The following is a 26,513-nucleotide window of genomic DNA, read 5'->3' as shown; positions in this document are numbered from 1 at the left end:
ATCTACGCCCCCTTTTACTGCTACTTCCTGGTTTGTGCCAATGCTTGTGTGCTTTGAACACGCGCAGAATGGTCCTTGCCTATATGCCAATGCATATAATAGTAGACATAGCCCACTTAGCTATCACTGCTTCCCAGTTCCCATTGGAAGCAGCATTTCTGGAACTAAATGGGTTGTTAGGCTGCTGTTACGTGTCTTTGTGTATAATATATAAGGCAGGCTTTAGTTTGGTAAAACTTATAACTCATTAATGCTGAAACACTGAAAATAAGAGATTCTATGGCTACTTCCTTTGTGACCACCTCTTGCAGTTAATTGGCAAAAACATGAAAAATAGAGCTTCACGTCTGGCATTCTTTAAAAACCCTGTTCTGCTCAGAGATGTTTCCATGGAACCTCCCAGAGTATCTCTGTTAGCAGTGTCTCAGTTTGAATGGAATACAATTTTTGTTTCTTTTGGTGTACCTTTCCTGTTTAAGCCATCTGCTTAGTATAGTCCCAGTGTCCTCTGAGACATAGAGTAATGGTATTTTGTTGTTGTTGTTGTTCAGTTGTTCGGTCGTGTCCGACTCTTCGTGACCCCATGGACCAGAGCACACCAGGCACCCCTATCCTTCACTGCCTCCCGCAGTTTGGCCAAACTCATGTTAGTAGCTTCGAGAACACTGTCCTCTGTCGTCCCCTTCTCCTTGTGCCCTCCATCTTTCCCAACATCAGGGTCTTTTCCAGGGAGTCTTCTCTTCTCATGAGGTGGCCAAAGTACTGGAGCCTCAACTTCAGGATCTGTCCTTCTAGTGAGTACTCAGGGCCGATTTCCTTGAGAATGGATAGGTTTGATCTTCTTGCAGTCCACGGGACTCTCAAGAGTCTCCTCCAGCACCATAATTCAAAAGCATCAATTCTTCGGCGATCAGCCTTCTTGATGGTCCAGCTCTCACTTCCGTACATTACTACTGGGGAAACCATAGCTTTAACTATACGGACCTTTGTCGGCAAGGTGATGTCTTTGCTTTTTAAGATGCTGTCTAGGTTTGTCATTGCTTTTCTCCCAAGAAGCAGACGTCTTCTAATTTCGTGACTGCTGTCACCATCTGCAGTGATCATGGAACCCAAGAAAGTGAAATCTCTCACTGCCTCCATTTCTTCCCCTTCTATTTGCCAGGAGGTGATGGGACCAGTGGCCATGATCTTAGTTTTTTTGATGTTGAGCTTCAGACCATATTTTGCGCTTTCCTCTTTCACACTCATTAAAAGGTTCTTCAATTCCTCCTCACTTTCTGCCATCAAGGTTGTATCATCAGCATATCTGAGGTTGTTGATATTTTTTCTGGCAATCTTAATTCCAGTTTGGGATTCATCCAGCCCAGCCTTTCGCATGATGAATTCTGCATATAAGTTAAAGAAGCAGGGAGACAATATATAGCCTTGTCGTACTCCTTTCCCAATTTTGAACCAATCAGTTATTCCATATCCAGTTCTAACTGTAGCTTCTTGTCCCACATAGAGATTTCACAGGAGACAGATGAGGTGATCAGGCACTCCCTGATTAGGGTTTCTCATCTGGCATGGCTCACCTGACACCTTTAAGATCATTTTGCATGAGTGATCAGCTGTAATGTGGTCTGCATGTGATACCTGGGATAGTAGCAGCATACTAGGTTCTGCAATATGAAAACATGACTAGTCAGATGGTAACTGGCTCACAGGTGAACAGTGAGTCAGGAAAGCCAAGAGTATATAATACCCAGTATTCTTCAGAGACTGTTAATTTCCTTGTGTTACTGGAAGGCTAGCAAGTATCTGCTTCTAAGAGATTGGGCAATTTTTGTTTGACTCTGAAATCAAAAGAAAACTCAGTGACGTGAAAATTTCAGAGATGACAGCCTTAAAGTGGTTGTCTGAAGGTCCATCAACATCCAGAGAAGGTAACATTGGGGACAACATAGTTACATGTGTATGCAAATCATATCTTGCAAAATAATTTTGGTGTGTGCTTGTAAACCATGTAAATAACAGCATGAAACACTGTTTATAGAAGGCAAAATGGCTATGATTGTTGGGCTTGAGGCACATGTATATTGTTTTTTGAGCACTTGATTTCTCTAATGACAACTGTAAACCAAATATGAATTGACGATTGAAAAAGACTGCATTTGCTGGAACTTCTGTTGGCAATTATGTGTGATGGACCATTCATTCATTTTTGTGTTCATTCTGGGAAAGAATAATACATACGTGAACTAGTCTCCTGTGTATGTTTAGATGTCTCCAGGAGTGATATTATTTGAACAGGTTCTCTGTGTAAAAATTATATAGTCTTGTTTATTGGAGACTAGATTTCTCTTCCAGAATTTTGTGCTATGTTTTATGTAATAATTACAGGCAGTCATGATACCTTTTAATTTACTTGGGGTTGTCAGGATTGTTTTGTGAGTAGGGCATCAGGGTTTTGTTAATGGATTATGTTAAGGTGCTTCCAGTTAAAATAGTTCATTAAACCCCCTGAAAACCTTGCCTCTAGAATTGGCATGATGGTCAAATAATAGGTGATCAGATACTGTTGAACATGCCGTGAAGCTGATGATGCTTGAAGAAATAGCTTGCTTTCTATTCAGCAAAATACTGTAGTGACTTTTGCATTGTTTTGAATAGTTTATGTTCTGTTTACTTCTTTTTTTAAATTAAAGCTTAAAATAGGCTTTCCTCTGCTCTCCCATACCTCCCTCAAGGAATGTCAGTTCTGAAATGTTGCCTGTTCTGAGATGTGCATACATCATCAAAATGCTTTCCTTCTTCTGAACAACTTTTATTCATTTGCGAAGACCAACAACCCTGTAGGTTACAAAGTACTTAAAGGCTACAGAGGGTGCCTCTAATGGAGGTTAACAATGGCAACAGCCTTTTTAAATCAAATAATAGCAACAACATTTAAGATATTTTTATATTACGTATAATATAAAAATGCCCTTGACCATACTTTCCCACCCATTAGTCCCAGCCGAAAATATTAATTGATATACAAAATAGAAAAAGAGACTATTTTTCACTCAGTTGTGTGCAAGTCTACGGTTTTTTGTTTTTGTTTTTAATTGTGATAGACCAAGGGGATACAGTTAAACATTGTAAGCCATAATTGGATCAGGGGCATCAAACTGCAATGAAAGAATACAATAAGAAGATTTTCTTTTTCATATTGGCAACTCAGACAATAGCTTGCACTGTGCAAACTTTTGTAGATTAAATTAATGAGCACCATATGAAACATAAATGTCATTTTAGATCTTCACTGAGTACAGCATGTAAATTGCAGTGACATGTAGCCTTTCATAATGATTAATCAAAAGCTTATAATAAACTATTATTCATGACATAATTATTCAGTGTCTGGCAACAAGCAAGGCCTTGAAATTGTTTATTAGCCTAGGCAATGGCTAGCAAATTGCAAATATAATAACATAATTGCATGAAGAGCCCCAGTTATTAGCCTTGACTTACTGTGAATCTTCATGTGGGAGGAAGAATACAGTGTTGGAAAAGCACTTTCCATAATGGACAGAGAATTTTTACCCCTATGTCTCATAACACTAGAACTTGGAATCATCTACTGAAATTGGCAGGCAATTCGGGACATATGAAAGAAAATACTTCTTCATGTAACACGGCACATAGTCAATTTATAGAACCTGCTTCCATAAGAAGAGGAGATGGCCACTGGCTTAGATTTAGATGGCAATTCAACAAATTCACAAAAAAGAGATTGCTCAGTGTCTGTTAGCCACGCTGGCTAAAAGGAACCTTCACATATGGAGGCATGTTACTGTTGAACACAAAATATGGGGTGGGGGGAAAGGTTTGTTTCCTTCATGGCATGTTTTGTAGGTTTTAGCCTCCCAAAGGCATTTGGCTGGCCAGTGTTGGCAACAGAATGCTTAGCTACACAGGCCTTGATCTGACCTATTTCATTTCAGTTAAAATATTTTTCAACTGCCCTTGTACAGGTATGTTAGTTAGCATTTAGCATTCATTTGTGACATGAGATTCGCTTTTACCGGTAATTTATCTCCAGTGTTATTACTCCATTCTACTCAAGGTCAGCATAGTGTGTCATACTGTACATCTGATGAAGCAGATTAGTCTGCAAAAGCCTATCTCATAATTAAACTATTAGTCTTTATGGTGCCACAACATTTGTATTTATGCAACAAACTAACTCAGCTAACCCTCTGAAACTTGTTATAGGTAGGTAGCCGTGTTGGTCTGCCATAGTCAAAACAAAATAAAAAAATAAAAAATTCCTTCCAGTAGCAACTTAGAGACCAACTAAGTTTGTTCTTGGTATGAGCTTTCGTGTGCATGCACACTTCTTCAGAGTACTAGCCTACATACTGCTTAACAGTGCTGGCACCAGAACAAGGCAAGTAAAAGCAAGAGAAGCAAACACAATAAAATATTGTTTTGATTGATTAGATTTGTATATTGCTTCATACTAAAAGTCACTAAGTGATTTACAATACAGTGCATATAATACAATAAAACATTAAACAATTCACAATATCAGTATTACTCAAAACACACCCTAAAGCCAGGATTACAACAGTATTATTAAAGCTGCCTATATGCCTAGGAGGATACAGTGGTGCCCCGCTAGACGAAAATAATTCGTTCTACAAGTGTCTTCATAGAGCGAATTTTTCGTCTAGCGAAGCGGCAATGCAGCGCGGAGGTTTTTGCGCCGAAATTTTTTTTTTTGCCGTCTTGCGAGGCAGCCCCATTGACTTTTTCATCTTGCGGGGCAGCCTTCCGCTAGCGAATGCCGTTCGTCTAGCGAGTTTTTCATCTAGCAAGGCATTCGTCTAGCGGGGCACCACTGTACAAACATTCTTATCTAGTGCTGAAATGGTAGTAAAGCCAGTGCCAGACATACCTTACTGAAGAAGAAATATTGTGGAAAATGTATTTTGTTTTTCTTAGGAATCCTTCTGTTGCCTTGATCCTATAGGTTCTCATTCTGTTCTCTGCCAATTCTTGTCTTTCTAGGGTTTTTTTTTTACCAGTTCTCTCTTGATTTTCTCAGGTGATGGCATCCTGCAGCTAATGTTAGGTTTTGATCTCTTTGTGGGTTATAACCCATCAAGGCAAGACCATATAATGGTATGCAATCCTCCTGTATCTTTGGCAGAAAGAAGGGTGTGGCACCACCCATTCCCTTCTCTAGGTCTTGCTTATATTGTCTAATGCCTATTGATATGACTGTTTAGACTAAATCATCTGTTTACAGGCAACCCCCCATTTACGTAGGTGTTGTTAAATTTTTTATTATTTATTGACTTTATGTACTGCCCTATACCCGCAGGTTATGTTCCAAGGCACCGTGTGTTTAAGTGAAATCACATATATTTGAAACGCCATTGAAAAAGCCCCATTCTGTCCCTTTTTGTGATGTTTTTGGGTCACTTCTGGGTTCAGCGCAAAGCGCTTGTGTGCACTTGCACACATATTGAATGCACGTAAATAGGGGGGGGGGGTTGCCTGTACTGGGAAAGACTTTACATCAGGTCCTCTTCACGCACTGCAGATGTGGCAGAATTTTTTTAATGTTTTTAGGGAAAATTTTGGGGTGTGTGTTCATATTAGGCTTGATTACAGTTTGTGGTCAGAATTATTTGTGCATCCATGTGGGGTTGTTTGTGACTGTAAGCATCAGAAAGAAATCACTAATTTTTTATTTTTTATTTTTAATGTTGATAGACACCATAAGTGTAGCAATGAGCAAGGCTTCTTTGGTTCAGTTGAGAACTCGGCTCAGTAAACTCAGCTACTGTCCTCAAAAATAAGATTACTAGATTGGTTAATTCTTGGGCTAAATTGAGCCCCATTGTATTCCAAATGGCATCAGTTGATGTGCAAAGGAGTCTGAATCTCTTTCCCCACTTCTTCACTCTGTGAGCCATTAGTTCAGTCAGTAGAGCATGAGACTCTTAATCTCAAGGTCATGGGCTCGAACCCCATGTAGGGCAAAAGATTCCTGCTTTGCAGGGAGTTGGACTAGTTGACCCCGGTGGACCCTTCCAACTCAACAATTCCATGATTATGTGAAATCCCTCCCTGTATCTCCATGATTCAGAACCTTCAACTCCCCTATGAGCACCCCAAATTCCAGATGCTGCAGTTGTTGATGCTTCAGCAGGATGGAGGTTTCAGATTATATTTTATTCTTTCTAAGCACCTCTCTCCTTTCTTCCCTGGCCCCTGGAGTCACTGATACAACAGCATCCTTGTTACCTGTGATATAGCCCTAGCAGGGTTTTTCAGGTGCAAGAGAGAGGGAATAAAAGACTTTGGGTTAGTGACTGGGAGCACAGAGTTATTTTCTGGTTTAGATTTCATTCTATGACTCAGATAGCAGAGGGGAGTGTTGCAGTTCTGATTACTGGTGTGCTTTATCAGCATATCAAATTTATATTATGAATTGGGGCTGTCCAAATTTTGGCAACCAAGTACAGCAGTGAACACACTTTGCTATGCTTTTCACATGCTAAGTAGATAAATGCAGAACTGACACCCTTTATCAGATATAGTCACTGAGTACCGGTAATAGAATGGATGTCTGTGCATATAATCAACTCAGGTGTGACATAATTACTACAGTTATTACCACATAGCTTGGGAAGAAAACCAGTAGCCTTTGTCTATATGGATGCCGCCCTAATTGCTTCCTACTACTCAGCATGGAAAAGGTAAATGTCACTTGGTAGCTGTGCCAAGATATTTATAGTTTCTATTATAACCACAACTCTCGTCTCTCAAAAATACTGTCTTTCTCTTTTTTTATCAATAGAGCATTTTACAAAAGGTCCCAGGCTTACTCTCTGGCATCAGTTGTTAAAAAGTTCTCTGGTAGTAGGTCTGGGAAATTAATGTCTCACTCGGGCTTTGAAGAGGTACTGCCAATCATCATTAGGCTATGTAGACCAATAGTTTTACTTCGAGTAAGGCAGCTTCTCATATAAATAACACCATGCTTACATACCAAAATATCAACCTATTACAGTTCATAATTGAGAAATGCTAGTTTCTGAGTTCATCTGAGAGACTGCGTATTGCAATTGATAAGGATCCTTGTTCAGATTTAGTATTAATGGGTTCAGATTTGGGATCAGTGGGTTGAAATTTCAATCCAGTCTTGGATTGTATGTTTCAGTCCAAGCCCACCATAAAATTAGGGAAGCAGGGGAATAATTTCACAGCAGTTTTTTTTTACAGTAAAACAGATGATAGAATGGTCAAAATGTCATTTTGTTGTGAATCATGAATTGCATCATTTGTTTGCTCCTTGTTTAGAAATTGATTGTTCCATTGGCCTTGAGGAAGAAGATACAAGCAAAAAGGTGATGAATGAGGTCATTCGTATCCACACGTGGCCCTGCTCCTATTACATCAACTCTGAGAAACGATGGATTTCTGGCAAACTCTGCCTGACACCCATTTCGGTCAGATTTACAGCTGACAAATCTGGAGAGCTCCTGGCTGACTTCCATCTCTCTGGCATCAGTGAGATCAAGAAGGAATCTTCCAACTTCATCTTCAGTTCCCTCACTATTTTGGAAAAGAGCACCAAGCACTGGTTCAGTTCCCTTCAGCCCAACCGAAATGTTGTTTTCAATATCCTTGAGCACTTTTGGAGGGAACAGCTGTTCTCCTCGGAGGGGGCTGCAGCTGAGGCCATTTACCCCCAAACATCCAAGGGGCAGGAGCTGACCGGCTTGCTGGCAGGATCTCAGAAACGGCTAGAAGACACTGCAAAGGTGCTTGAGCACCAGGGGGAACAGTTTGATAACATCATGAAGGGGCTGGATAAGATTGAATCGGAGATGGATGTAGCAGACAGGTATGGTAACACACAGCTGACATCGGAATGATTCTTTTACTTGCACACTTAGGTCCTTTGCCTTCCTTTTGTGAGGAAACAAACCAGAACGTCTTCAGTTAGCCATAGTTCTCTGATTTGTCCAAAACAGGAAACAGTGGTTAACAGCTTCAGAAGAAGTCAGAATAGTAAACCGTGGATTGAATGTGTGACTGAATATCCTGGCTTGTTCCAAAGCCGATAATTTCTTTATTTGAACAAAGTAGGAAACTATGGTTTATTAGAGACTTCCTTATTAAATCATGGCTCATATGAATGGGTTTTGTGCACAGGCAAAGTTTAATTTGTATCTCTGTTAGGCCAAGATATGGTAGTCTACTATCCCTTTGTGCGATCCAGCAGGCCCACAGTTAAACTTTTTTTTTTTTTTTTTAAGACAAATTCCTGGTTTGGTTGGTTGCAAAGTTTTGGAAAAAGTAGCTGAATATGTACTTAACCAGACAAGAGAGAGCCAGCATATCAGCTTGGCCCATGATTGAGACCTATTTTAGGCTCACTTTTTTAGAGCTTACACAAACACTTTGATTTTATTTATTTATTTATTTATTTGCTTTTGTTTCTCTGTGTGTGTCTCCCCCCCCCCATTAGTTGATGGCTGTATCATATTACAAACTATTTTTAAAATACTTCTCAGTTTCAAAAGCAATTTGCCACGTGGTGTAGGCAAGCTATTATTGGAGAAACAAGCCCACAGCTCCATTGTGCCCGTGGAACTAGGCATTCTGTTTTTAATTAAAGGAATAAAATCTTGGCAGTGGAGAAAAGTTACTTGCCCAAGTCCATTTCAGGAGTCGGTAGCTGGGTTGGCAGTTGAACCAAAGATCTGGCCAGATCCAAAATGCTTTCACTGGATGATGTTAGCTCCCAGAGGAAAGATAGGTATTCATAACAGGCCAGCGTCTCACCTGGATGATGTCTTGCAAAAGTGCCAATCTGAAAATAGCTTGTGGGTTACCTCAGTGAAGTGGAAGCTGAGTAACCTTTCAGGAGTAATTCCACAATCATACCACAAGGGGCCATTCTGAGTCTGTTGCCGGGGTTTAGGCTGGGAGGACGCAAGGAAAGGGTTTCTGAGTCAAAGAAAGTAATACTTGCAGACATACATATCTATAACAAAAGCAGAATTCTGTTGATGCATTTCTTTGGTAGTAGTTTGAGAACTATTTTGTTAGACACAGAAGAGCTACCCACTGAATTGGCTTCCTACCTTTCTGGATTTTTTTTTTAAAAAAAGTTCTCCCCCTGGTGAGATATTTAATTGGCTTTTGAAATCGGAAACAACTGGCATTTTCCGTCAAGTGGAAGCTGAATATGTTTTACAGTGATTGCACCTTTATTTCCTTGTGTTCTTGAGCAATCTCCAAACTCCAAATTAATTAATTTATTTTTGATTTGAGGTTAACTGTGGGTCTACAGGTTTAATTTGGATTATTCAAGATTAAAGAAATACTCCGTTTCAACCTTCTTGGCTAGCTTCCTTCTTCAGAATTGCTGCCTGACTCACCAGTTTCCAAACAGGAACATTTGCTAGAATATGATGTAACTTGGGCTTTTGACAAATAATTCTTAGCTGTGGTTCACCATGTGTAAAATGAGGATAACAGGAACATTCAAGGGTTGTTGTTAATAGACCCTCCCATCCCCAGTTGGCTGAGTACCTGTGATGTCATGGAGCATTCATAAACATTCCAACTTCTCACAGTAAAGGTATCCCAAAGAGGCATTTGTCATAAAAGTTAGCTTGGGAGAAAACTTGTCCCAAGGCCTAAGGACAACAGTTGCTGTTTGGCAGGGAGAGAGGTAGGGAAACACAGCTGAAAAACTGGATATGAAGAAGGCCCAGAACAAGGAGAGTTGAGGGAAAGATGAAAGGAAGAGTGAGAGATTAGGTGTGGGTAAAGGGAAAACCTCACAAAGAATCATGGGAAACCATACAGAAACTCAGATATGAATGTTAAAGCAACTCAGAAAATTAGGTGTTGGTTTACTGCTTGGTGTTGCTGGCTTTCTCCAAGTCAGAGGAGGATATCTTCACTTGCTCAAAGAGCTGTTTGACTTCACCAGTCTTCCTTGAAATTTTCAAAACCTCCCAAGAAGTATTAAAATACAGTAGTACCTTGGTTCTCAAACTTAATCTATTCTGGGAGTCTGTTCGACTACCGAAACTGTTCAAAAACCAAGGCACGGCTTCCAATTAGCTGCACTCAATTGGAAGCCGCAGAAGCTGCGTCGGACATTCGGCTTCTGAAAAACGTTCTCAAACCGGAACACTTACTTCTGGGTTTGCGGTGTTCAGGAACTGATTTGTTTGGGAGCCAAGCCATTCGAGTACCAAGGTACCACTGTAAGATTAAATATATAAAAAACTTAATCTGGCTAATGACTAGAGACTAAAAGCTAACTAAAACCAAACTGCAGTCTTGAGCTCAAAGGAGATGCAGCCTTCTCATGGCCATATTGCATTCCTCCACCCCCACTATACAGAACAGGCAGGCAAAAATGTTTGGTGCTCTTTGATTTAGGCAGGGCGCATTAGAGGGGGAAGATTGCCAACTGAATTTCCCATATTGATCTTTGATTTCAGGCCTGCAATATACATGATGATTAACAGCATCATAGGGGAAATGGCGTACTAGACTGGTCTTGAATATTCCAGTAATGTCGGAACAAATGCTTACCAAAATAAATGGTAAGGATAGATTCCAAAACCAAGGCAGTATTTTGTATGACTGGGTTTACAGTGCCAAACCAAGTGAGATTCTCTTGAGTTGTGCAGCTAGGAATGCATAGTTACAGATGCAGCCTCTTAATGTTTCCAGCCCTAAGCCCAACCTGTTTCCAGTTTGGTTTTCAATGCCAGAGCTTTTTCCAAGCGACTGTTTGCAGTCTCAGTCAGTGGTAGATGTAGACTTAGTAGCCTGCAAGCCCAGGTGTATACACAAGTATTGCTCTCTCTTCACTCTGTGCTTGAATTTCCTGTGCCTGCTCTTTGGAAGGAAGTGTGTTTTAAGGACAGGTGCTAGGAAGAACAAGATTTTGTTTTAAGAACCAACGAACTTCATAGAGATTTGGCTCCTGGTTCATCAGTGAAGCTTGTTGGATTGTAAGGGGGGGGGGCTTGAGTAAGTTGCTCTCTCAGCTTACTTTATCTTACAGATCCTCCACCAAAAGATGTGATGATGGATGGCAGCTTAAATGTCTTTAAAAATGGAATGGAAATGCTAATGGAAGGAGGGGTTCTCAGCAACTATTAGCTCTATGATAGAAGTGCTGTGGAGAAAAAAGTGGGTGGCCATCACCTTCATGCCCTGCATGTGGGGTATTCTAGGAGAATCTTGCAGGTTGTCATTGGACCCAGCATAGCTGGACCTTAGTCAGATCCAGCTAGGCAGTTTCTTTTTCTTTTGCTGAAACTACACTTTTTCCATGAAAAGTGTGTGAGATACCATTATAGCTTTCTGTTTCTGATCGTGCTGTATGTTTCTTCCTGTTAGGTTATTGTCAGAACTGGAATCTCCCGCTTGGTGGCCATTTGGTAGCAAACTGTTGAAGGGGCCATTAAACGTAAAGCCAAAGGAAATCCCTGCCATTTCTGATTCTGGAAACAAGGATGGAGTAATATTGCGAATCCCTGTTATTATCACTGAAAGGACAGATTCCAATGTCAAGCCAGGCAAACTCGCCCTCCTGGCTTCTGGCCTGGAGATCAGCGATTCCAACTCTCAACTCCTTCACTGGTTTGACAAGAAGGATGTTGATGATGTCAAAGTTCATACACCATATGAAATAAGCGTCCGCCAGAGGTTCATTGGGAAACCAGACATCAGCTATCGGCTGCTGTCAGCAAAGATGCCGGAAGCCATCCCCATCTTAGAGATGCAGTTCAGCAAGAAAGTACAGTTCATGGAAGATGCTTTGGCATTTGCTGGGGCAAGGAAGACTCATCAGGAAGATGTTGGTGCTTCCATTTGGCAAGCAGGTAAAGGGCAGAAGGAAGATGATCACTAATCCTGCATATTAATCAACAGAACTAACCATCTGTTAAATAAATTTAGTACATTTATTGAGAACACGTATTATCAACAGTAATACATGGCACTTTTAGAGGATTTTAAGATATTCAGAGCAGCTCAAATACATCACCTCAGTAATTCTTACAACAATGCATTGGGGGAGGTTTTCATTAATATCAGCAATTGCTGATGGGTTTGTGGCTGCAGTAGAATTTGGACTAGGAAATTGCTGATTGTTAGTTCTCAGATGTTTTCTCCTCCTTAGCCCGTGCAAATAATATTCTTCTGGTAGTACTGCAGTATAGTTTTAGATGCAAGAGAGGACCACTGGGACTACTGAAATAATCTTGGAGGAATCTCACTGAATGAATGTCCTTCTTTCATAGTTTGCTTAAACTGGAGGTTGCTAAGCCTTACAGATAGCAGCTAAAATGGGTCTATATGTAAGGCTACCTCCAAACATAGGTGATGAAAGCCCATTCCACAGACAGAATCTATATCTCCAGCCTTCTATTACCATAATGCAACACATCTTTCTGTGAAATTCCTGTGTGTTCTTTTTGTCATTTCCATCATTTCCTGTCTAAATTATTCTATGGAAATTCCAAATTTTGAACTGTGAGTAGGCTGTTTTGAACAATTAAGCACAGCATTTGGGTTTTATTGTGGAAGACCCTATGCATCTTAGTCTTTGGTTGTGTGTTTCTTCCTTAAGCAGGTAGGATGAATCTGGTTTTGCAAATACTTTGTTTAAAGAGAATTTTCCAGCACTCAAAAACATAAAATGCAATCACAAGCCAATCTGTTACGAAGCTGTGCTCTGTTGTGCCCCATGCTAAAATTAGATTTCAGTAGGGATTAAAACGTTCTCTTGTTGACCAGTCGCTGAGGTCCAGTGCTTGGAAAAGCTTATTAATTTTAAAGGAAATAACTCCCAGGCACCTGGCGGTAAAATGTCAGCGTTAACAACTCAGAGGAAAAACAACCTGCTGGTTTTTTAAGCACTGAGCTACATCCTGGCAAATTGGTGTTTAGTTCCTAATGTGACAACTGCTGTTACATAAAGAACTTCTTTTGTGGTCCGGATCTTAGCTCTCTCCTCTTTGCTACACTGTACTTCTATATTTCAGTCAGTTTTTTTGTTTTTTGTTTTTTTTTACACACCAACCAAAAAGTGTTTTTACTGTTAAGTAGGAAACATCAATAACAGAAAGCAAGAGGTGGTGGAAATTTTGACTTTTTGCAATTCCCCCAAAAGCTGCTCCAGTCATCTTGCTTGTTCTTTCATTCTGTATATTACTTTGCCATTGACGTTGCACTGCCACTAGATGGTAGTCTACCACCACACCTTACCTGCCAGTGTTTTCTCTTCCCCATCTCTTTTTACATAAACAAAAAATTAATTTTCCTAAAGTGGTAGAGCAGGGAGGAAGCAAGTAGATGTGTCTGTTTTATTCACAGATCAAGGCAATTTAGAGACTTCTTGTAGAGTCCCTGTATGAAGTGACGCATGGGCATACTATTGCTGCTTTGTAACTAGCTATTGTCTATTTCAGATTGCAGTTCCAGAATGGTGGGCTGAGATCAAACTGTGAATAGCATGAATTGTGTGCACTTGCCTCTTAGCTGAACATAATCTCATTTTACCAAAGTGACTTGTTCAGCTGTCAGAATCAAGAGGCCCACAATTTTAGGTGCAAATTGCTATCATCCAATCTTCTCAGGCATTTTATACCAGTAATCTTAAACCTCTGGAACCTGAGGTCCTTCTTTTTGCCTTAACCTGCAACACAGGTTGTCGTTATTACTGTTATTAACAGTAAGAGCCATGTATGTCTATCCTTCGACTGTCTAATATAAAAATGTCATTAATGGTTCTGCTTCAAGTCCAGTCTTCCTCGGGCCAATAGCACAATCTGTTTGTTGCAACCTGCTTTAAACAGCAACGAGCAAAATCGTCAAGGAAATATCTCAGAAGTATTTTTTGCTTTTTAAAAAGCCTTGTGTCTGGGAATATCCAGAGCCATAGGTTTCTTGTTGGAAGTGGAAGACATTTTCATGGAACAGTTCCCAGAAAGGAGAATTGCACCTGAGCTGAAATGCCTTGACATTGTCAAAACTTGATTTGATGAGGATGCTTGGGTGCTACGGTTCATTGTCTTGCTTACTCCCTTCCAGAATCCTGGTGTCTGCTTGCTTTTGCGGGGTGGGGGTGGGGTGGGGGGGGTGAGGGGACTTATACCAAGTCAGCTTATTGATCCAGCTAGCTCAGACACCAGTCTTTCCCAGCTCTTCCTGAAGATGCTGTGGGTTGAAACAGGGACCTTTTTACGCAAACATGTGCTCTGTGGCCCTTCTCCTTGTTGCCACAGTGTAAGCACAAATTAGATTTTGCCAGAGATACCAAAAGGACATTATGCGTACACAAACACCAAACTAGAGAGAATGACTTGCCAAATGCCACCCAGTGAGCTTCATGACTAAGGATGAATTGACCTTGACTCTTTGAGACTCAAGCCATTCCTTCCCACTGCACCACACTGTGGCTTCCTGGGACATTAGGTCAGCCTTTATTCAAAGGGAGAATTCCCTAGAACTGAATAATTATTGAGAGACACTAACCTAGAGACTCTGGAGGAAGGTGTGCCCCATATTGCTCAGGGTAGTTAATTTTGCTGCGAGCGCTTTGTATTGTGAGGATACTTTTCGTATGAAGGCACCATGTATTGAATCAGGCTGCCGGTTCGTTCAGCTGATGGTTGTCTGCTCCTGCTACCTGCAGCCCCTCCCATAGTCCTGCCCAGAGGTTCTTCCCAGCCTTGCTCCCTGAGATTTCTGGAGATGTTGGGGAATGAACCCGAGCCTACCCTTGTTGCTCTCATGATTGTGAAAACAAATCAAAACTATTGGTGATAGGTGCAGAGCGTGAGGAAACGAGGCAAGTGGAAGGAATTAAAAAACCATTGTATTGATATAATTCTGATAGAATTTAGCCTCAAATAAAAGTTTTGAGGCTCTTTGGGATTCTTAACATTTGAGGCTGCCAATCATTTGTCAGATACAGCATCTTCCTTAACTTGGTGCTTCTGTACACACTGGGAAAAGTATATACATGTTGTCTACTTTATGTACACATGTCAGGAAGCCGCAGCACTTCCACTTCGCTGGAAAATGTACATTGTCAGAAACAAGTTTGCAGCATGTGCACATTGCAAGTTCACATGTACATCTCAAATGTTTGTGTATCCCTTTAAAAAAAGGTGTGAAATGCCTACCAACGGTATTAGCAAGTTTGCATATTGTGTTATCTTCTGCCTCCTCCTCCTTGTAAGAGCCACACTGAGCAAAAAGTGGTACCCCACAAGACGAATGCCTCGCACAATGAAAAACTCGCAAGACGAAAGGGTTTTGCGATTTTTTAGTTGACTCGCAAGACAAATTTCTCTGTGGCCGTGCTTCGCAAGACGAGGCATTCGTCTTGTGCGGTACCACTGTAAAAAGAACCCTCCCAGCTCGCCCTCGCCGCTTGCTCTCGCCGCTCGCCCTCCCCGCTCGTGCTCGGTACAGGCGGCAGGAGGCTCTGGCTGGGCCCAGCCAGGCCCAATTCCTTCCTCGGCTTCTCCCTGACTGCAGCCCACGCTCGCTCTCCCCACACCCGGCTTCCTCCTGCCGCCGCCGCCGCTCACTCACTGCGCTCACTCATCGCGCTCGCCCTCCTCGCTCACTCACTGCTCTCGCCGCTCGCCCTCCCCGCTCACTCCCCGCTCGCTCTCCCCACTCGCGCTCGGTGCAGGCGGCAGGAGGCTCTGGCTGGGCCCAGCCAGGCCCAATTCCTGTCTCGGCTTCTCCCTGACTGTGGCCCACACTCGCTCTCCCTACACCCGGCTTCCTTCCGCCGCCGCCACTCACTCACCGCTCTCCCCGCTCGCTCAGTGCAGGCAGAAGGAGGTTCCGGCTGGGCCCAGCCAGGCCCAATCCCCCCTGCTGCTGCCGGCAACAAGCTCTCCCCGACTTTCCCCCCCATAGGAATGCATTAATTAAATTTCAATGCATTCCTATGGGAAACCGTGCTTCGCAAGACGAAATTTCCGCAAAACGAAAAGACTTGCGGAACGAATTAATTTCGTCTTGCGAGGCACCACTGTACAGTATATGTCTTCTTCCAACTTGGGTCCACTGTCTGCCTTAGAAAAAACTTGCCAGCTCTTATTAGGAAGGTATAACAAATTTGATGGAATGAATGAATTTTATGCAGAGAGCAGCGACTTTGATAGATCTGTGTTGAGTCTCGACTCAACAACTCAGAATGTGAGATCACCATCTACCCTAACTAAACCAGAGCTCCAGCAGAATTCACAGTTGTCCAAGTATAGTGCTGCCTTGCACTTGCCATATTTCCCTGCACTTGGGTCATAGTCTGTGTGCCTGCTTCCCATCATGAACTTACTCTTATAAAGCAGTGTATACCAAGCAGCTAAAGTTTTGGGAGAGGCACCTGAAAGGGGAAGTTGCAGATCATCCCCAGCACACACAGAAACAAGTTTCAGCCAGTGTGTCACTGTGGAAATTACAGTGTTACACCTGTACCAGGAGTTAGATTCACTGGGCACAAGCTGATGATTTCAGACAAAGTTTAAATTTATACCAGTATGAATGGTTCTCTTGTAGCAGATCTGCCTGGGTCCCAGCTCAGGAGCTAATGCTGCGATAACCAAATAATTCCAGGGGATTAAGAGTTTGCAGTAATTACTCCTGTGGGGATTTAGAAGCTTTTATTTTTAGCTTTAGCTTTTGTGTCTGCCTTTTACATTAAGTAACACAATCCAGAGCAGTGGAGCAAGCTCTGTCACAGGGCCAGACGTTTTGGCATGGGTCCTTCGAAACCAAGAGCGAGCTTCAGCTTCCGACACACTTTCTGGCCCATTGCCCCACAGCTGTCGGGGTGGTGGAGGATGCTCTATGGCAGTGGCAACTTCCTCTAAAATGTGTTGTCCTCCTCCCTTCCAGCAAGGACCACATGTTGGCGGGGGGAGAGGGGGGGGACTCAGAGCATTTCAAGAACGAGATACTCCTGGTGCTAAGCACCTGCAACTATCTGTGTTGCAAATAATGCCCTTTAATTGCCACATTTAGCTGGTATCAGATGCCATGATAGGAGCCAGCGCTTTAAATAAACCACAGGTGGTTTGCTGTTTCAGGAGTCGCCACCTGTGTGCTACCATGTGGATTCACTCCGGGAGCCCCAATATCATCCGGCTTACATTTTTGTTCTGAGGTTGGCGAGCCGACTGCCTTTGCAAGTGGTTTTCAGAGGATCTGCGCCCTGCTGGTTAATCAGCACTGAGGGAGAGGAGTAAAAGGGCATCAGCACTGATGTTAAGAGAAAAGTTAATGCAGCTTTCCAGATAATAGAGCGAGAGAAGGTTCAGAGTTGCAATAGCCTGGACAACTTGGGCCTCCTTTACCAAACCCCAAGAGAAGGAGGAGTCTTGGGCATGAGAGGGGAGGGGGCTGTCCGGTGGAATTTGCTCCAGGATGGAAGTTGTGCCCCCCCTTCCTGTTTTCCTTTCTCCAGAAATGGGAGCGCCCATCTCCCCTACAGGATCTCGTACTCTGGGCTTGTTCATGTATTCCAAGTCCTATCCACCGATGGCAAAGTCTTATAGCATGTTGACATTAGCTTGGAAGTTACAAGTGAGCACTGTGGTGCCGTCCACATGCATTACTTGTGCATGTTGCCCATTAAACCTTCATCTAGTTATTCAGATCCACCCATGTTATCCCATCCCTGCTAGTTGTTCACCCCTGGCCTCTTCCCGCCAGCCCAGTCACAACCCACTTCTTAGAATGCAAGCCACCCAGTGAGCTTGCCTAATATGCACAGCGAGTGGTGAATCAGAAGGTGACCTCTGTCTTTGCAGGAAGCCTTGTGGATTTTCCTTTAGTGCACGCTGCCCTACAGGAAAGCCCATGAATAAGTTTTTCCTAAGCAAGCAATTGCAGGCCATTGCGACATCAGGATATGAAAACTATATTCTGCAGCAGACGGAAGGTCTCTCATCCAGTATTCCCTTTTCAACAGTGGTGAGCTCTGAAGCCTTATGGGAAGCTCTTGCATGGAGGGAGTAACCCCCATGCTTAGCAAGTCTTGATCCCCCCCCCCCTCGCCGCACCCAGTTCCATCTGCTACATGAAGTCTTGTTTGCAGTTAATAGCATGTTTTATCCTGCAGGTGTCGCTATGTTGCTATCCCCCCCACCTCTTTAAACAAGAATGTGCTGGTTGAAAGGCACACAGCCCTTTGCAAGTCTCTAGAACTGCCTGTTGTTTAGCACACAAATGTGTTAATGTAATCCCCGTGTCAAGATCTCTCGCTCCAAGGAACAGCTGACTTTGACATCATGGTTCTGAGAATTTTCCTGCCACAACGGCATCAGCCAGTGACATGGAGCCTGAGCAAGGAGATGTCCATCAAAAATCCCCCAGGGTGAAAAGTCCTTCACATTATGGAGGGGGTGTGGGCTATGGGCTCAATATAGGGTTGCCATTTTGGGTAGCCTACATTTATATCAATGTACAGTTGTGCCCATGGTATGTGAAATGGTTACCCTAATGAATAGAAAACTTTGGGTTTTTCCAAATAAAATATATGAAGCGCTGTTGTTTTTCTGGATTCCAACCTGCCATCTTCTTCTTTCAGCAACAGGACTGATAGGAAACATAGTGCAAGCTGGACCAACACCCTCCTCCTCGCGAGGAGCAGGAGGAAGCCAGCAGGCTCAGATACAGAAGCAACAGCAGGTGGTTTCAGAGTCTGAAACTCAGGAACTCAAACAGGTACGTCGGCGTCAGTTCAGGCTGATAGCAGGGTGGGCATTCCAGCTTCTTGGCCTGCAGCATGACATATTATGCTCTCGTTTTTCAATTAGGGACTCCCTCTTTTCTTGCTGTGTGGTTTGTGGAGCATGGAGTAAATGTCTAGAAGGGAGATAGCTAACTTGCTTGTATTGCCCAGCCAGGGTCTAGCTAGTTCAAAGACAGGAGCAGGAGGGAAGGAAAGTGTAAATACTTGCTTATTTCAAATCAGAATTACTCAGCATAAAAATGCATACCAAAATGGAATGCAAGCTCTATTTAAAAAAACATAGTTCATTCAAACTAATGTGGCCTCCAGCTCACAGCTACCACATACACTGCCTCTGCCTCTTATCTGCCTGACATTCCTGCTTCTTGACCTCCTGGCTCATAATTGCCCAGCCTCCTGTACTCTGGTTACACATTCCCTCCCTTCCTGCCAACGAAACAGCCTCCCTCTCCTTAGAACCCATGTGAAGGGTTTCTCCCCCCTCCCCAGCCTCAAGGAAGGATTCTGGCACAAAGCAAGCAGAATCCCCTGTGAGGTGGGATGTTTAGCTTGAGGAATTTTGTTACTTCTTCATGTGCTGGACCTGCATGCAGAATGCAGCCTTTACTTACTACAGTAGAAACTTGTTAGATTTCGAACTCGAGCTGTATTCAGCTAGAGCAGAAATGGTGGTAGTACTTTGAGTCAGTGCCACATACTTGGTTGACCGATCTACCCTAATCTTACAATAATTCAGTGCAGTTTTGGTTCAGGCTCATGAGATACAGGAGAAGGATTGGGGTTTGCAAGTTTCCAGGGAAATGTGGCTATCTAGGGCTTGACTAAGACTTTCTAAGGCTCATGAGAAGAACCTGCTGGATCAGGCCAATGGCGCATCTATTCCAGCATCCTGTTTTTACAATTGCCAGCCAGATGCCAAAGGGGAAATGATGTCAGCCTTCCACTCTATTTCTAAACCCCTTTTATGCAAGCTGAGTTGCACCCAAACTTCCAACAGTTGGCTCTAGTTGCCTTAGAGAAGTCCTATAATCTTTAGAGAAAGTTACTTGGTCTGTCGTTGGAGGAAGGACCGATGAACAGGTGTGAGTAGCTGAGAGAGGGCACAGCTCCATTTTCATCCAGTTAGAGGTGGATCACTGCAAATTAGCACCCCAAAACCCATTAGGTGTCTTCCTGCTGAGAGTTTTTCCTTTACCAGAGGCAATGAAATTCCAAGAAATGAGGGATTGGGATGCACAGGACATATGATGAGTGTTGATAGGTACTGTCCTCTCCTGCTAGAATGTAGGAACTCATTATGGTGCCCATGTGTGCAGCTGTTGATAGAGCAATTCACATGTTGACAACCCAGACCATACCATGGTTTACTCCACGACCTTATAGATGGATACTGAGAGAGTGGGAATGAATTGCCTTTGGGCAAGTGCACAAAGTGTTGTGCTAAGAAATAGGTGCATGTAGTTCAGTCCCACGGAGAAGGAAGCTGCTCAGCAATGTTTTCCCTGAAAGGCTTTTTAATTGGATCATGCTGTTTGGGAGCTAAATGGGGACACTTGTTGAATGTCTATAATTAGCTGGTTTGCATAACAGAGTTTCCTTGGTTAATGACAGATTATCAGATTTTGGGGAGCTAATTACCAAATACATGCTATGTTGTACAGTAAAATGAGGTTTTCAGTTTTGATTTGTAATCCCTCTGTCCAAATTAGAGTTAGATTTTTTTAAAAAGGGGCATTGAATCTTTTAGGAAGCCGGTTGAGCCCAGGCTTCAATGACCAGACATCTTGTCATCATTTTACTCCACCAAAATAGCCATCTCTTTCTCTCTCCCTCAACTTGGCCCAACCTCAGAGTCAAACCTCATTCTCACACAAAGCAGCCCTAGCTGCAAAGCTGCTGAAAGAGGAGGATTTAATCCAGCTGTTGTCAGATTCTCTGCTGGAAAAAAGAATGAATTTTTATTTTACTCCCTTTTTATTTTACTGATGCTGCCTATGCCTCTGTTGGTCATTACATTGCAGATGGAAAAGGTATTAAGGCAGAACAAATAGATTTGATGTTTTAGCTACTGAGGTGGAAATCATATGCACACTTGACTGGAAGTAAATCTCACTGTACACAGTTGTAGTTACTTTGGAGTAAGCATACGTAAGAAATTCACTTACTAATAATTTTTAATACTGTCTGTTCAGGTTGAAATGTCTGTTAATGATGCCTGGGTACAAGCAACAATAAAACCTTGTGTGTGTGTATGTGAGAGAGTGCCTGCGTGCCTGCACACACGTTCAAAAACGAGCCATTTTTTTCTGGAAAGCAGTGTTGTGAAGATACTCCATCAGTGCCTATCACAAATACCGTATTTTCCGGCATATAAGACGACTGGGCATATAAGACGACCCCCAACTTTTCCAGTTAAAATATAGAGTTTGAGATATACTCAACTGCAGATTCTCCACCCGGCGTATAAGACGACCCCCCGACTTTTGAGAAGATTTTCCTGGATTAAAAAGTAGTCTTATACGTCAGAATATACAGTAATTGAAATTGAGCACCATGTCTTGTATGTGTCATACACTGAAATAATAGGGGTTTGGGACTAGAAGACCCTTGTTTTGTCAGTCTTCTGATACTGATCCTTCATTGACAGAATTTCCCTATCTATGCTGCCTCATCCAGCACAAAAAAATTAATCAACAGATTGGTTTCACATGCATACATCCACACCCTCCATGGTGGAAGACTGCCCTCATCAATTAATCACAGGAATACATTATTTGGGATTTTAGATGAGTTCTAGGTCTCTCTCAACAGTGTATTTTTTATATTCTCCTCACGCCGCAGTAATGAATGTGAAAGATTTTGCAGGGTATTTGTGGGGAAAGCTTTTAACCAAGTGTTACTGATAAATTCATCTTGGTGTCTTTTCTGAACAGATTCTCCGGAAACTCAAGAGCCTGGCCCTGGAAACGGAGACAGAACTGGAAAGGCAGGACGAAGCCCTTGATGGCATCACTTCTTCTGTGGATCGAGCCACCATGAATATTGACAAACAAAACCGCAGAATGAAGAAACTGACGTAGCAGCCCTGAGAAGCTGGTTGCAGAGATTGCAGCTTGGAGCTCAAGCCATAAGATCTCCAATGTTTGTGTTAGCTGACTGAATTCCCAAGAGGGCTTAGGACTGGAAGAAGAAAATGCTGAGCAGTGGAGGTGATTTTGATAAGCCCCTTCAAAATGGCAGTGAAGTTCTGCTAAAGTGTGAAGAGCTTAATCTCTGCTGCTGGAATCGGGCGGGCAGTATCCTGATTTGTGGCAGATTTGAGAATACTCCCTTGCATGCTCAATGACTTTTTGAAAGAAAACTGTACTGTGCTTCAAGGGAATGAATAGAATACAGCAGTGTGTTGGGGAGAATCCTGAAGTCCACTCATGGTAATGTAGGCAAAGCGTGATTTGCAAATGATGCATTTTATGACTGACAATAATTGATAATTTAGAATAGCACATTTAGTTGCAGTGTCTTCACTTATTCAGCCATAAGGGAACTGACTTGCCTTGGCAGCATGTGATCAATGAATCACTATACCTGCTGGATTGGGCCCGATATTTATTAATTTATTTATTTATCTATCACATTTTTATCTTGCCTTTCCTCCGAGAAGCTCAAGGCAGCATACATGCTCTCTTTTCCCCTGTTTCATCCTCACAACAGCCCTGCGAGGTAGCTTAGCCCGAGAGGCAGTGCCTGGCCCACTACACTGCACTGGTGTATCCGTATTTTCCAGTTTTCTGTTTCCACCAACAGTGACCCAGATGCAGCAGCCCTTCCTTTTCTGTTTCCAACAACTTTGCATTTTTGAGATATACTACTGCCTCTGAACACGGAGGTACCATTGGACTATTGCGGCCAATAACCGGACTCAAAATGCATCAGTTTGCCTAATCTCTTTTCCAGGCCATCTAAACTAGTGGCAATCACCTTTTGACTTAATTGGAATCACTGTCAGTTCGTGCCAGTCACTTGGAAGTGAAATCCTCTTCTATTTCTACTGTCTTGTCTAAACAGATACTTAAGAGGGAAAGCGTGAGGCACCCCATTTTGAAAAGCCAGTTTTAGATGCCTGTGATACACTGTACATATTTAATATAATTGAAAAAAGAAACAGCTGCAATGTTTGAACTTCATTGTTCCTATGGTTATACAGTCTATTTAGCTGAATATGATTGATTTATTACCAAGAATTACTTCATAAAACAAGTTTTAGATGTGATGTAATAGTTAATAGGAAGAGTCCAGTCCTCCTTACCTTTGGTTTCTCTGGTGCTGAACACAGTAGTTCAATGCCATTCTAAATTTACCTCGGCATAACCATGTGTCTTATGTCAAAGCTAGTTCTAACAGTTGAATTTGCCGATTTATCATTATTCGCTCTGGAATCACTGGATTCTGTGAGAAACTTGGGATCCAGAAGTAACATTTGTGAATTAAGTGTCAGATTAAGTGTTTTCTCCGGCACCTGAATTTGAATTCGGGGCAGTTTTTGCAAGGTTGGAAAAAAAGCAGTTTTTGCATTTCAGCTAGTAGACCCATTAGGTTCTCTGAACTTCTACAGACAAAAATGTGTTTTATCTGTACTTTAATATTACTCACATGTATATTGCCTGCTAATTGCACTTTTAGAGCAAATTAGTTTGAAGAAAAAGTGCCAAATTTTGGTGAGGTTCCTTTTCCAGTGCATGGGGGTGGAGGGGGGAGTGAGTGGAATCTTTGAAAAATCCTATCCACTGTTCCCAATATTTTCAACTTCTCTTTTTTTGCAGGTGTTGTTACCCTGCTTCAACACAGACACTTTAACAAAAAAACAAAACCCAATCACACTAGAATCATAGAATTTTAGAGCTGGTATGGGCTATAGGGTCATCCAGGCCAATCTACCACTTGCAGGAATATTATGCCTAACAAGGGGCTCAAACTCACAACTCTGAAACAGGCGTGATTCCTGCATTGGAAGGCACTGAGCTAGATGACCCTCAGGGTCCCTTCCAACTCTGCATTTCTATGATATTGTGGATCCTGAGTGACTACACAGCCAATCAGGAATCACATATTGGACACTTGACTAGCTTGCTGGGCGGATTCTCCCTGTCTTGCTCTAGTTTTTATTTACTACGCTCTTCACCCTAAGTTCCCAGGGCAGGTTACAGCATTAAAAGACAACATTTAAAGCAACTTGCAATCATAAAAATAAGGTGGGTCCTAAAACAGTACACCTTGAGTGTGAAAAGCCAGGGTAAAGCAGTGCATCTTCAGCATTCATTGGAAGCTGTACAATGAAGTTGCCAGGTGCAGTTACGGTCATACCTCATGTTGCGTACGCTCTGTGTTGCGTACGTTCGAGTTACGGACCTCCGCAACCCGGAAGTCCGCCACGGAGCGCACACGATGCGCAGGTGTGCAGAAGCACAAAAACTCGCGAACTTCCGGGTTTTTTCTTTTTTGTTCATTCGCGTTACGTACGCCCAGGTTACGTGGCACGACCCGGAACGGATCGCGTACATAACACGGGTACCACGGTATGTGGGCAGGGAATTCCACAGCTTAGGGGCCACTGCAGAGAAGGCCCTCTTCGGGCCACTGCCTCTGCAAGCCTTTGAGGGTGGAGGCGCTACCAAGAGGGCCCCTCTGCCGATCTCAACAGCTGAAAGGTTCTGTAGGGAAGGAAAAAGTCTTTCAGATATTTGGGGCTTTCATTCTGCAAGATTTCCACTGAAACCAGATCTTAACGACACATGCTACACATAGCTATGTGGATGTATATATGTGCATCTGAATGCACATGACATTAAAAGCAGTGTACTTGTGGATGACACCCTGCTTAAGATGCACATCTGGTTATGATGTCCATTTGTACTATATTACTTTCAGCGATGCTTCCTTCCAGATGTGCAACCCCTATCACATTTTGCCTGGCTTTTTACTTGACTAGATTGGGATGAAGGGGAACTGACAACAAGGGCATATACCCTCTTCCTCACTTTTTTTTTTTGCAAAGGCATGCAAAAAAAAAAAAAAAAGCAAGCCCCAAAGTGGTGTGAGTTTGGGGGGACAAAAGTGCTCATGGGACATCTCCAAGCCCCATTTTGGCTCAGCCGTAAAAGACGCTTTGACAAATTAATGACTAGCTTAGTGTAGCATGAGATTTCACTGGCCCAGAGCCCAGCTCATTGGTTTTAGAGCACGCCATTTTGCAGACTTGGATGCTATTTTATCTGGTGATTATTTTGCAATCATGATCTTTGTGGGACTGTGCCTTTATTCAGTAAAGGGAAGTGGAATTTTTTCAGTTTTTGGTGCTGTATTTCAGGCACTTACCATGAGATGCTTTGTTTCTTCGTTATACTAATTAAGCAGCAGAGCCATTAAACATGTTTGGAATGGTCAGCTGGATGCAACAGCCTTGCATCCTTTAGTGGTGGATGACTTTGAGATCCTAAGACCTCCATGATGAACCCAAATCATTGTGCCAACTTGCAAATTTTTGAACTGTTACTGCCCATTCCGATTTCCCACTACCTTTATGATTGGTTTGTACCTTTTGTATGCCACACCTGAGGCTGTTGGCCTGCATCCCAAACACTTTTCTATCCATAGTAATATGCAGGTTAGTTTATATACAGTCCAGGTGTTTTGCCAGCTTTGTATTACTGTGAGCAGAAGCTTATGTTTACAACAGGTTTGTGTATTTAAATATTGTATATAGCCATCATTTGATATGATGACGAGCCAAATTTTCACATGATTGAACAGTCCTGTTGGGGAAACCACATTTCCCATTATGCTTTACTTGCGAGGGCGGACAGATCGCTTCTCTATTGCTTACTGTAAAACATACAATGGCTGCTCCCCACATGCTGCAAGGATTTTAATGTATTTTTAATATTTGTTGGAAGCCGCCCAGAGTGCCTGGGGAAGCCCTGCCAGATGGGTGGGGTACAAATAAATTATTATTATTATTATTATTATTATTATTATTATTATTATTATTTATTTTATTTTAAGGGTTCAGAATTTAAAGCAAGATACTTGGGGGAAGTATCCTGAATTTCAGGGAATTAAGTGGAAAGTATCAACTGATGCCCGCTTAAAGAGAAACATAAGTTCATTTTTATCCCATGAAAAACAAACAAACCAAAACTTGAGTTTCGCAGTTGAAACGCATTCAGGGTTGGTTGTGTTTAAGCGACTGTACCCAATGATTTTGTGGCATTCAGTTGAAATTGAGGCAGCTTGGTAAGGGTGCAGAATACAAACCCATAGAAAGGAATAGAAGCAGCAAAAGATCTTCAGGCTTGACCTGTCCGTGTCTTAAATTGCATAAAATCAGGTTGTTCTAACACACTCAAATATAGAAAGAATACATGTACATAGCACATGCACTTTTATTAAGTTATGTTTATCTTCTGTCGTTTTTTCTAACAAGGCCTTGTTTGTTTGTTTTTTTTAATTTTCCATGAGTTGTGTTTATTTTTGCTAATTTAAATGAGTGGGTTTGAATTCCTTGACTTTGCGAGGTGGGGCGTGTCATCAAATAACCTTAATCAGCATATGTTCAAAGGGATTTTCTAAGTTCAAATTTGGGTGTTCATTTGGCAGTTTGTAGCACATTCCTTCCTGCCATTAAAATGGTGGAATATCTTGGAATACCAAA

General features: G+C 42.3%; 1 protein-coding gene across 4 annotated transcripts in view; it reads left to right on the top strand.

The window, feature by feature from the left end:
• The window catches only part of SNAP47 (synaptosome associated protein 47), a 28,397-nt gene extending 5,956 nt beyond the window's left edge, over positions 1–22,441 (top strand). For 2 of the 4 annotated variants that reach the window (XM_033165610.1, XM_033165609.1), the window contains exons 2-5: positions 7,342–7,888; positions 11,422–11,906; positions 18,641–18,777; positions 21,739–22,441. In XM_033165610.1, the coding sequence (XP_033021501.1) occupies positions 7,392–7,888; positions 11,422–11,906; positions 18,641–18,777; positions 21,739–21,885 (1,266 nt within the window). In that variant the 5' untranslated portion in view covers positions 7,342–7,391 and the 3' untranslated portion in view covers positions 21,886–22,441. The remainder of the gene's footprint in view (positions 1–7,341; positions 7,889–11,421; positions 11,907–18,640; positions 18,778–21,738) is intronic. The other 2 variants (XM_033165608.1, XM_033165607.1) reach the window with 1 other exon arrangement.
• The last annotated feature ends 4,072 nt before the right edge of the window (positions 22,442–26,513 follow it).

The sequence above is a fragment of the Lacerta agilis genome, chromosome 12, assembly GCF_009819535.1.
Source record: "Lacerta agilis isolate rLacAgi1 chromosome 12, rLacAgi1.pri, whole genome shotgun sequence".
NCBI lineage: Eukaryota > Metazoa > Chordata > Lepidosauria > Squamata > Lacertidae > Lacerta > Lacerta agilis.
This window is presented reverse-complemented; position numbering and strand designations above follow the sequence as displayed.